At 38.7% G+C, this 12,685-nt stretch overlaps 1 protein-coding gene across 1 annotated transcript in view; it reads left to right on the top strand.

The window, feature by feature from the left end:
* Positions 1-12,685, top strand: part of LOC126182444 (splicing factor 3A subunit 3) — an 81,459-nt gene that overhangs the window by 60,884 nt on the left and 7,890 nt on the right. Inside the window, exons 9-11 of the mRNA XM_049924850.1 lie at positions 1,074-1,257; positions 9,675-9,785; positions 9,867-9,957. Coding sequence (XP_049780807.1) covers positions 1,074-1,257; positions 9,675-9,785; positions 9,867-9,957 — 386 coding nt within the window. The remainder of the gene's footprint in view (positions 1-1,073; positions 1,258-9,674; positions 9,786-9,866; positions 9,958-12,685) is intronic.

The following is a 12,685-nucleotide window of genomic DNA, read 5'->3' as shown; positions in this document are numbered from 1 at the left end:
TCTTCTTGGCAGTCTTGAAGCATACAGTGGTAGACTTCATACTACATGGTTTTAAGGTGCCTTTGAAAATTGTTGATTGTTCTAAATACAATTGTAATGCCAAGTCTAATTGTGCACTAAAATCAAGGCACGAGAAAGGCCAGAATTGGAAGATGTTTCAGTCTCATTGTACCCTCTGAGGGCAAGTTCCAATGCACCACGAAAACAGATATGTAATAATTAGATTTAGTATGTACATAGTATCGGTGTCTTTTTGTTAGTGTAATGCCACTGACCTTCTGTACCTGCTTTCAAATGGATAGATATATTTATACCGCCTATAGCAGCCAGATTAAAAATGTTACTGAAATGAACTGAAGAAAATTCACGTTTCCTAATTTTGTCATGGAAGTGTTTAATATCCATGAAAGTTCTTATCCAAATAATAAACAATGAAAATAAAGCAAGACATTTTTGAAATCACAACCATACAGCCATCACTGTTACTATACAATTTTCAGTAGACTTTTTTTACTGAATTGATGACTTTTCATTTTAACTGTCAGTGAAATTCATAAAGTAGGAGTCGGCCTAACTAGCCTCTTGATTTCTAATTTTTCTTCAAAGTTGGGTAAACTAAAAGGTTCAGAGAGCAAGGAAATTACCAGATTCATTATTTAATGTGTTCACGTGTCACTCGAGCCTCAAAATTCATTCAGTTTCAGACACAAAACACAGGATATATTTACATTGCTCGTAGCTACATGCTGCTAAGCACTCTGCATACCCTGTCCCCTCCCGAGATACCTTAGTCCACATTTGCAAGTACAGTGCAACCCCAAGTCAGTGTTGGCACATTTCCATCAGACTTGGCTGTGTTCTGCACTACCTCCCCACTTGTATGTAAGGCTCAAAAAGCAAACACATTTTAGCAAAATGTTTCATGGGGGTAGCGCAAACCTCCAATGTATATAGGAGCGGCCCTGGACCAAATTATAGTGTTCCTGATTGTAAATGCTATTATTAAAAATGTGCTCATCACAGGATGCTTTCATTACTTAAATGAGGTTACCAATATTTCTTTGTCTCCCCAGGTTCACAGAGTTAGTTTCTGAACAACGAAATGCTACAAAAGAAAATGTTCAGCGCAAACAAGCTCGCACAGAAGGAGAACGTGATGATTCTGATGCAGAAGCAAGTGCAAGTGAATCTGAGGATGAGGATGATACTGATGTACCATACAATCCTAAGAATTTGCCACTGGGATGGGATGGAAAGGTGAGTAATTTCTAATTGGCATTCAAACATTTCAACAAGTTACCGTATTTACTCGAATCTAAGCTGCACTTTTTGCGCTTTTCGTAATCCATAAAACCGCCTGCGGCTTAGAATCGAGTGCAAAGTAAGCGGAAGTTCTGAAAAATGTTGGTAGGTGCTGCCACAACTAACTTCTGTCGTCGAATGTATGTAGCGCTACACAGGCATGCTTTGAAGGCACAAAGATAAATACTGGCGCCAAAACCTCTGCGTCAGTAAATAAATTTAAAAAAAGGTGGAAGACGAGTTTTTTTCTCCGCCCTGAGTTTCAACCACTGCATTTTCATACATTATCCAACGAAGTAAATACAAATTCCGTATTGTTCATCTTCGAATGTAGCAGCATTTCAATGTACTATGAAAATCGGACTGGTAAGACTGTTTGGGATGTTTGTCAATATGGCCAATTCTACGTTCTGAATTTTTTCCTACCTGTGAGAAGAGATGGTTGCTAATAGGAACTTTTATGAACTGTGAATCACATGCAGTATTCTCTTCACCATAAGAATAATATGAATATAAACATTTTTCCACGTATTGTTTCGTGTTTGCTGCTATCTCATTTAAATCCTGTCTGCCTAATAAACTACGAAACTAGAGTGAGAGAACAGCAAACGCGGAAGAATATACCTATCATGTCATGTTTATATTCATATTATTCTTATGCCTAATGGTGATACAGTCAGAAATGAAGCACGGCAATTGACTAGATTTTTAAATCTAAGATGACTCTAATTTCTGTGCAGAATGTTATGTACTAGTGAGGCGTGTGCAAAGATTTTCGAATGGAGAAAAATTTTCGCTAAACTCTGGTTCAGAACTTCTATCATACGCAGTATATTATTTGGTTCTTGTTGATCATTATAAAAGAAAGCAGCAATGTAAGTAACAACAAGGCGGTAGCATGCACAAAAGCAAGCCATGCCGTGAGCGGCGACAGGCCGTAAAAACTCATTATCAGAATGCGACAAACAGTGCATGACACAGTACAGTAATGCATTTTCAGTTTAGAGTGATGTAAACACCTATAACAAAGAGAATGATGTTTATCAGACCAAAGAAAAATAAACAATCAATTCAAACCAGACGAAGCATGTGACAAAAGGAAGGGTACCCGTATAAATACAGACGGAGCGCCTGACGCATAGCAATGGCTACCTGGTAAAGCTTAACTGCTAAGCTTACGACTCGAACGAAACTACTGTAGCTGTATCGTCATTCATTCGACCTAAATTGTGTCTCATATTACAGTGGACCAACTTTGTTCCGATTTGGAGGTGCGGCCTAAAACTTTTCTCTCCCCTTGAATTTCGAGTCTCAAATTTCAGGTGCGGCTTAGATTCGGAAAAATTTTTTTTCCTTGATTTCGAGTTTCATTTTTCAGGTGCGGCTTAGATTCGAGTGCGGCTTAGATTAGAGTAAATACGGTAGTCTTCTGCCGTTAATCCCATTTCCTGGAATTGAACTGTCTTCTGAAAGCTGCAGTTAAATAATATTTGGTAAATGTTTACACATTTATGAAGCATAGGAGAGTTGATGATATCCCAGTAAAATGCTGTCTTTGTTTGTGATGTATCAAATTAACTATTGGAAATCTTTGTAATTTCGAGATTTTGTCACTTTACTAACAGAATCATTTTGGCAAAGAGGTAGTCCTAAGTGGAGAAAAACTAGTGGCAATGATTGGTGATTCAAGACTAAGCAAATGGAGCAAAACCCTGAAAAGAATGGATATGACGCAGAACAGCAAAGTATCCTGGAAGTTAGTCAAAAAACTTAACTGTAAAGTAGTCAAACAATTCCCTGCAGTAATACCCAGTCAAATTGGCCACCAATTCCTATGAAATGGAAAATCCAACAATAAACGTCAGAAAATAAAAATTATCTTGCCATAGCAAAGAATCAAACTAATTCAAAATGTCATTTACTGTAAAAGAATCTAATAAAGAGCTGAATTCAATGAAAAATAGGAAACCAACTGTAGTTGATGATATACACAATGAACAGGTCCTTGGCCCTAGTGTTAAACAATGGATTTTACAGCTCTTTAACCACTGCCTAAAAAGTTCAAGATCTCAAAGATGTTAAATTAATAAAATATAGTAGCATTATTGAAAACTGGAAAGATTAAGGTAAACCAAAAAACTACTGCCCAGTAGCGTTCCTACGCCATTTGTGTAAGCTGTATGAATGTACGATATTAAATTGCGTATTAATTGTCGCAGACTGAAAGCTTATTCTCCAACAGGGACTCAGACCATGAGTGTTGTGTAGCAGTCAAATCCTGTCCCTTTCAGAACACACAGAGAATGGGTTTGAAAACAATCAAATATCAGTTATAACTCTGGTAGACTTAAGTTCTGCATATGACATTATCAGCCATAGGATACTAAGGGAAACTGCACAACTCATTTAAGGACCATCATCTACAGAAATTATTGACACTGTTACAGAATTCTGGAGGGTAGGAAAAGTTGATGGCATCGACAAAAGTACGGTCTCACCTGTGGCAATGTCTTAGCACCCAACCTCCCTTTTATTTAATTCAGGGCCAGCCAAGATTTTGGCCCATGGGCCATGCACGGGGCAAAGTGCCAAAACACTCAGCCTCACTTCAGATTTCCCCGACTGCCATGACACACTGTCTGAGCACAGGGAGTGGGACAAGGGAAAACTGCCAACATGCCACATGCACGTTGTATTTCACATTTCTCAACAATGTGGTCACAAACAAATCAAATTAACAGTATTATTTAATTATTTTTGGCATGCTGAAGACATAATCTGTTACAAACTGCTGGCATATGGACAGATGCAGGCAATTTCAAAGAATTTTGTGCTCAAGTTGCTACATATTTATGACTGACTTAGTTTCATAACCAAAAAAGTATTTTTCACACAAATATGTTGATTGAAATATTGTAGCACTTTTGTAACCTCTTTATGGAGATGTGGAAACCTGAGGAAAGCAATGAGGGCATCCTGGACAGTTTTAATGTAAAAAGATTTGTCATAACTGGAATTACCTTGCAAATCAATCTGTTACATCCACACCTGCACAGGGGCACTTTCAACTGAAATGGCAAACAGTCTCAGAAACAGATGTAAGATTGAAAGTGTCCTCAAAATCCTTATAAAACTATCATTATAATTCTTTCCAGGCCACAATTAATGTTTCAAACTTTGCATTTTGTTCAACACGAGTGAGCTTAGGGAACTGGACCGTTTTTGTCAGAATGTGTCCCTTCTACATTTTTTCATTTTAAATGCACTCCCTTCATATCAGAAATAAGATTGCAATTCTTACTGTGGGAAGTGTGCAGTGAAGTTCACTTAAAATGTGACGTCTGCACTTCATTCCAGATGTTCTAATTTTTGTTCTTGCTCTCCTTTTTCGTAGATAAATTCAGCAGTAGCGAGTTTTAAATTGAAAAGTCATTCCCGACATCTCTTTGAATTAACCTTCATACTTTGCAGTAACATCAGAATTCTCCATACTCTTTGTTCAATTGCATTGAAAACTGTTAGAAGTGACAATCGAATAATGTGTGTGGCTTTAGAAATTTTACTATTTGTACCATCAATTTTTTTCACGTGCTCCAGACCTACAAATTTAGCACAAAGTGCTTTTTGACGTACAAAAGAATGAATCCCGTCTGTCGATATTTGTAATTTTTTGCTCTTTCATTGTCAACTAAATCTTTAAATTCTTCCTGCATGGTATTGTGATGTTGTTTCATAGCAGATATGCACTACCTGTCACTTATGTGAATTGAGAATCCTCATTTCTCTCGTCTGTCATTCCCATTCATTTTAAAGGATTCCAATGATAGATCATTAGACTGGCTCCTTTGTGCAAACAGCCACTGGACCAGTGAATGTGCTTCATACTATGAACAAATAGTGAAGATTAAACAGCGCTGACATCACAATTCTGCTGCACTAAAGTGACTTGTACTGACTGGAAAATGCCAATGCCACACCGTATCGCCAAGTAAATGTTGTGCTGTTCCAAGTACTTCCAAGAAGGACCAAGCAAACCCAAATGACAGACTGGGCTTGGCACACCCGTGACTCACACATGCTGCGTGCATGAAGTTTGGCATCCCATAGCCGGCCCTGATTTAATACAAGGTCCGGCAGAAAAACCTCCCCTTTAAGGAAAGCTAATAAAAACAAAACCAAATAAGGTAGAACGATTTTATTTATACTAAATAAAAGTACATATTATGCCATTTTAGAAAATACTCTTATAGTCTTACTTTTTAAATAAAACATCCCTTAAATGGCTTCCTGCACTGTCGACACACTGATTGAGTCTTTACCTGAAGTTATTCATTACTCTTTGAGTCATTTCAGGTGGAATAGCTTCAACCTCTTGTGTAATTGCTTCTTTCAGGGCTCGTAAAGATTGTGGACGTTGTTCATAAACTTTTGCTTTTAAATAACCCCAAAGAAAGAAATCACAGGGCGTTAAGTCCGGCGATCGTGGGGGCCAGCCAATGTCTCCACGCAACGAGATCACATGTCCAGGAAACATTTCCTTCACCAATGCCAGTGACTGCCGCGCTGTGTGGGCTGTAGCACCATCTTGCTGGAACCACAAGTTCTCTATTTCACCAAAAAGCTCCCTTAGTTGCAGTTGGAGAAAGTCGCGGAGCATGGCACAATAGCGTTCACTGTTGACGGTTAAATTCCTGTCATTTTCTTCGAAAAAGTAAGGACCGATCACTCCGGAATTGTAAACAGCACACCATACTGTTACTTTAGGGCTATGAAGTGGTCGTTGAAGAAGTTCTTGGGGATTGTGTTCACACCAGTACCTGCAATTTTGGCTGTTCACTGTTCCAGCAAGGTGAAAGTGTGCTTCATCAGAAAAAATCACAGTATCGTTGGGACGAATGTTCCGAAGAAGGTCTTGGCACAAACTTACACGGACACCACAGTCTCGTTCACTCAGTTCCTGCGTAGTTACAAGTTTGTAAGGATGCATTTTAAGATCTCGATGCAAGATTCTTCTCACACTTCGATCAGATATCCGTAATGCTGCCGCATGCTTTTTAGCGGATCGTCGAGGAGATTGTTGAACTGAAGCTCTAACTGCATCAACATTTCCGGGGCCTGTTGCAGTCCGTGGTCGTCCAGGTGGTTTCCTTTTTAATGCGGAACCTGTCTCACGAAAGTTAGCAACCCAAGAATAAATTGTTTTCTTATCGGGAACAGGGTCCCGTCGTCCGAGCGCAAAGCGAACGCGAAAAGCACGTTGAGTATTAATAGGCGATTCGCCATTTTGAATAAAATCTTCCACTACGAAGGCACGATGTTCACCAGACCACGCCATGGCGTACACTGAAAACGGCACGTAGGCAGCTACTTAACGACGCGCCCCCCACCACTCTGCTCCTTCTACTGTCCGCTGCACGTTACTTTGTAATCGGGGAGTTTTTTATGCCGGACCCTGTATATACACAAATGATCAGCCAACATCAGACCATACTACTGATCTTTTGTATGCCAATAATATATTACTGCACAAAGAAAGAGCTTTGGGGAAGTAGAAGGGAAACTGAAAAACTTGTTAAACAACATATCTGACCATTACCAAGAGAACTCCCTCAAACCGAACCCCTCAAAGACAAAAGTTAGCATTTTCCACCTTTTCTCAAAACAGGCAAACAAAAAGATAGTCCAGGTCTGCACATGCCAAAAAGACAATGAAATCTAAATGGCACATGGAGGTTAGCAACAGGGTGCAAGAAAATCGCACTGCTTCGAAAGCTTTGTAAAGTAGATGGATTCTCAGATCCTGAATCCCGAATGATTACACGTGAGTCGACAGAAAAATTTGGACAGACTTTTGATGAGCAACACCCCCTAGACAGTGCTTTAGTTGGACCTGGAGACTTAAATCCTTCAAGAATTTCCTTAGCACTGAGCTAAATGAGTCTGTAAAGGACTACCTTGCCTCACGAGGGAGGCCCAGTCACGATACATCAAGCCAGGAGCTTTGGAGAACACTGAATCACATCAGAACTGTTGTACCACCAGTCAGAAGAAATGTAATTAGATGGGGCCACAGAGGTGGAGCAGACAACAAATATGACTGCGTTGAAGACCAGGACATGGAACATCTACAGCGTCCCTAGTACCCCGCGGGATGTACCTTTACAATCTATGACTTGACAAGAAAGAAACACTGGACACGGCTCCATAATGCCCAGAAAAACTTTAAAAGAAATTTTCTGGACACAAGGAAGGAAAGTAAAGTAGGACAGAAAGGAGGTCAGCATTGGTTGTACTATCATCTGTATCTTATTGCAGATCTAGATTTCAGCTAACAGTGCAGCTAAAATCAGTGTTATAGGTAGTCATGTAGACTCAGCATAGTTATAATGACACACATAACAATATAACTTTGGCATGTACGAGCATCGATCAGACTCAAAATTGATTAATTGTTTTGTGTGACAGAGCTGTACAATTTAGTTTTCTTTCAAAGCATTTATTGTACAGTAAAGAAGTATTTTGCTCATGTGTAGATGCATTGAAATTGAATGACATCATTTCTGCTTTGAATCATGCAAAGATTACATGTCATGTTAAGGCCTAGAAATGGGTTAGTAATAATGTTCTTGATGGTAATATTCAATAGTTGTTATCAATGACATGAGTAATGTTATACGTAAATTTGTATTATTTTCATATAGGTTGAAATCAGTCACCTTGGGACAGAGATAATACACACATCAGCAAAAGTTTTGCACCATCCAGACATGTCATGCAGGTCTGTTGCTGTTGTGACTTTTCCTGTAGCGATTGGGTCACCCTTGAGGTTTGTAACCATTCAGTTACCATGAGTGTTACCTACAGGTAGATTGCCACACTCAGATGGACAGCAGCATTTGAGTTTAAGGTAAAGCACTGGTAAGGATGCATTAGAGGCATCTGCGGAAAAATAGAGTGAACATCCATCATCGCACAAATACCAATTGTGACCAGCAATCAGATCTGCATCATCATGTTTCAGACATGAGGCTTGTCAACCAGCGAAATTGCTTGATGTGTGCACCATAGTCAAAACAATGTGGTGTAGACATGGTATCAGTTCCAGTCGATAGGTCGTGTATGCTGCACAGGCTGTAAAAGTTAAACAGGTGTACATGATGATAAATATCTATGACTTTTGAGTCAAAGGGATCAAAATGTCATAAAATAGCTGCATGATGCAAATCTCCGGTCTTGACAACCATGGTGAGCACCATGTCATATACACCACCACCATGGACTCTGACCAGAATGAACTCCCCAGGATTGGCGTTTAGTGTTACTTATGTACGAAACTCAGATCTGTTTGTATCTGGATAATCGCAGGCAATGTGTTCGGAGAAACCTGGTAGTATTAGACACATCCAAAACTGTGTCCCACATGTGCAAGAAAGTGATGGTGGAGTTATGTTCTGGGATGGCAGTACATGGGGCCATGGTACACCTCTCATGGTTGTTGAGGGCAGTCTCACTGTTCTACAATACAAGGATGATATTCTGCAACCAATAACAAGACTGTACGACCAACATTTTAGTCGCAATTCTATCTTGATGGATTGTAACTCACTTGCTTGTCACACTGTTCTTGTGAAAAGTTCTTTCAGCATACTCTAGCATCATCAGAATGGAGTGACCTGCCTGCTGCCGAAACATGATCCCAATTAAACATGTTGAAATGAGCTAATTTTGAAAATAGCCATGTACTCAGCGCTACCTATGCAGAATCGCCATTGTGAAGATTAGGGTAATTTGGACCTTGGCTGGCTTGATCTCGTTTATGATATCCCCTGATGGATTAAAGTGAGCATCCTGTGCCATGAATTTCGAAATAAGGGTGATCCAAAACTTTTGTTGATTGGTGTATAAAGAATGGAAAGTCCAGATTGTAATACCAACAGTAGTATGAAAATGCTACTCACCATAAAGATGACATATTAAGTTGCAGACAGGCACAGGCATACTTACTTGTGTGAATGTGTGTGTTCTCATTTGTGAAGAAGGCTTTGGCCAAAATCTCAATGTGTAATATTCTTTTTGTGGTGTCTGTCTGCAACTCAGTGTGTCATCCTTACATTAAGTAGCAATCTGTCCTTTTCATAACAATATTGGCGTATAACAAGTGACACAGCCCTACAAGAACATTTATTATTTCTAACCTATTTCTGTGTCATAATATGACATCAAATCTTTTACAGCCAAAAGCAGAAAATATGTCATTTGAAGAATGTGTAGAGGTTGTAGACTTGTATTACAGAAAGTTATCCATTTGAACTTTTGTTAGCATTATGTGTCAAGTATATACAATTTTAAAGTGTTGTATAATTTAATTTCAGCCCATTCCTTACTGGCTGTACAAGCTTCATGGATTGAACATCAGTTATAATTGTGAAATATGTGGCAATTTTACCTACAAGGGGCCAAAAGCATTCCAGAGACACTTCGCCGTAAGTAAAGATTTAGTTTATAAAAATAAAAAAATATTCTTGTTTAACAAAATACATGGTCACCTTATTATTTATTTACAGGAGTGGCGCCATGCACACGGTATGAGATGTCTTGGAATTCCAAACACAGCTCATTTTGCAAATGTCACACAGATTGAAGATGCTTTGGCATGTAAGTATTTTCCTGTTATTATTTTCATACATCACTCCAGAAATATATCTCAACACATAGCTTGGTAATTATTTGTCAATAGAAATCTATTTGATTATTGTCAGCTTGGCCTCTCTACCATATCCTTCAATATTTTCTTCTTTGACCATAAACAGTGCAAAGTGATAAAAGTTAATATTGCATGATTTTATCTTCCCAGTGCATGGGAATTGATTTGTAAAATTTGTAATTTCACAAAGAGAGTGCCACATACCATTCTTAAATAATGAACACCTAAGGCATATTTTTACAACAATGCATAATAGATTCCTTAGTTAAGGGATAATGTGTGTACCTCTTTCTTGTTACCTCAGCTGCCCCTGATTACTTTGTATGAAGGTACATGAAAGAAAAAAAATTTCTGCTGTATACCATGCAGCATTGAACAACATAAAATCACAAATTTGAGAAGGAGTTGATGTAACTGAGCAGTCAAAGCAATGGATTGGAATGGCTGATAGAGATGTCGGTATACATCTTGATTTACGTTTTCCGTGATTTCCCTAAATTGCTTAAGGAAAATGTCAGAATGGTTCCTTTCAGACGTCATAGCGTTTTCCTTTCCCATCCATCCTTATTCGAATGTATGCTCTGTCTCTAATGACTCATTGTCATTTCTAACTTTTACATACAGGATGTAGTTTATTTGTGAATAATAGGCATGAAATGTTTCAAGTATTGTGGAGTGAAATACCAGCCTCATGAAATGAATGTAATGTTTTATCAAAACTAATAATTGTTTGAAAGTATAATATGAATGGATAAAAAAATTTACTCACTTAGCAATGGCAGATTAAAAGCCATGAAAATTTGTGAACTTTCAGAGCCAGTGACTCCTTTTCCTGCTAGAAGGGTTAAAGGGAAAGGAAGAGGAATGAAGGGAAAGGACTGACAAGGAGGGAAGAGTTACAGAAAAGTCACCCAGGAGCCAGGTTATGGGTGACTTACCGGGTGGGAGAAGGAAAGACTTGTCGTTGGAGCGTGTGTCGGACGAGGTTTGAAAACGTGAGAACTTAAAAATGGAATATCTGGCAATAAGCAAGGCAGAGTGAGTCAATAAGAGCAGAAAACTAAGTGCATTATCCATGGCAGACAAGTGAGGAGGATGGGAAGAAATAAGAAAATTAACAATAATTTTGGCCAGGTGGGTGGTGAGAATGAAGCAAACATTATAAAGCCAGTTCCCAGCTGCAAGGTTCTGAGAAGTTGGTGTAAGGAGGGAGAATCATGATGACATGTGTGATAAAACAGGCACAGAGGCCATGACTGTAAAGAACAGGGGTCTACAGATTTGATAGTACTGCAGGTACTGCTCACAGTGACTATGTAAAAAAAAAAAGAAATATGCTCACTTCTTTTGTTTCATAAATATTCATTTTATTGAAATTTTATACTTTTTGTGATCATGAAGTAATTGCTTACAGGTTCAAAGAAACTGCATTCTTTGTTGCAAAATCCTCAATGCACAAATAAGTAGACTGATGCAGTTCACTGATACAAGGTATGTAGTGTAGAACACATGAACCATTGGCTAGTAAATAATGTCATTCGCATGTGTTGCGCTTATTATCATGACTGCATTGTTGTGCAAGTGAGCCATTTGAGAAATAATAACCCGTGAGACAACATATTAATCTGAACAGTGGTCCTGCTGCCAAATACCAGGCATACTGCCTTAGCTCAAAAAATGGGACCCATCTCTCTTTTTCGGGTAGAAATGGAAGATGGGGGAGAATTCCAAGAACGAATGGTGTGGGCGGGTCGCAGTCTGGCGCATCACTGTGTAGTGTGTGTGCTCTGAAACAGGATATTGTGTGTTACCCACATACACCCTCTGTCTATACCCATTCACCCGAAGCAATAACTTAGGGCAGTCATACTAATGTAGGCAGCTGAACAGTGTTTACATAGTAGCTGGTATGTAAGATGAGTCATTTTGCAGTTGGCTCTTCCTTTGACAGTATAGTTTTTGCCAGTTACAGTGCTGGTGTAGGGCATGGTAGAAGTGTGTTTCAGGCAAGTCTTACAGGGAGGTCTGTTACAGGGGTAGGAGGTATAGAGTACGGAAATGGATATGGAAGGAGCATAGATCTGACCAGGATAATGCGGAGGTTTTGGAGGGGGTGGGGGAGTGACAAATATGTGGGGTGGGCAAAAGATTGGAAAGGATTGACATCATTTCAAGGCTTAATTTTAGGAAGTCCTAGTCCTGTGTAAGTAGCTGACACATAAGGAGGAGCCACTGGCTCTGCAAGCTCTCACTTTTCTACATGCTTTGTGTTTTCTCCTGCTGCTGTTTGGTGAGTAGATTTTCTTTTTATGTATTCATAATAAGTTTGAAGTTTTATAATTTGTAGTATTTACATTTAATTATTTGGTTGTCAGGAATATTCCACCTTTGCTGGTAATATGTAAGATTTAATTTAACTAGTATTTTCCATGGTATCCAAGTATGCAAAAAATATTCCCTAGCACTAACCTATTTGTCTGAGCTAAAACTTAACAAACAGTTTATATGGTCCAGAGTGTGTAATATTTTCATTTATTTTTCAACTTTCTTCCATCTACTTACAAGATGTGGGAAAAAATCCTATTCACCAAAATTTAAGTACATCAAACACTTTATGAGGAACACACATGGCACTTGCATAATGTTACTTACTTCTTATATAACAAAATGTACTGAAGT

Source organism: Schistocerca cancellata, chromosome 1, assembly GCF_023864275.1.
Source record: "Schistocerca cancellata isolate TAMUIC-IGC-003103 chromosome 1, iqSchCanc2.1, whole genome shotgun sequence".
In the NCBI taxonomy this organism is placed as follows: domain Eukaryota; kingdom Metazoa; phylum Arthropoda; class Insecta; order Orthoptera; family Acrididae; genus Schistocerca; species Schistocerca cancellata.
Note: the sequence above shows the minus strand (reverse complement) of the source record. Positions and strands in the feature narration are given on the sequence as shown.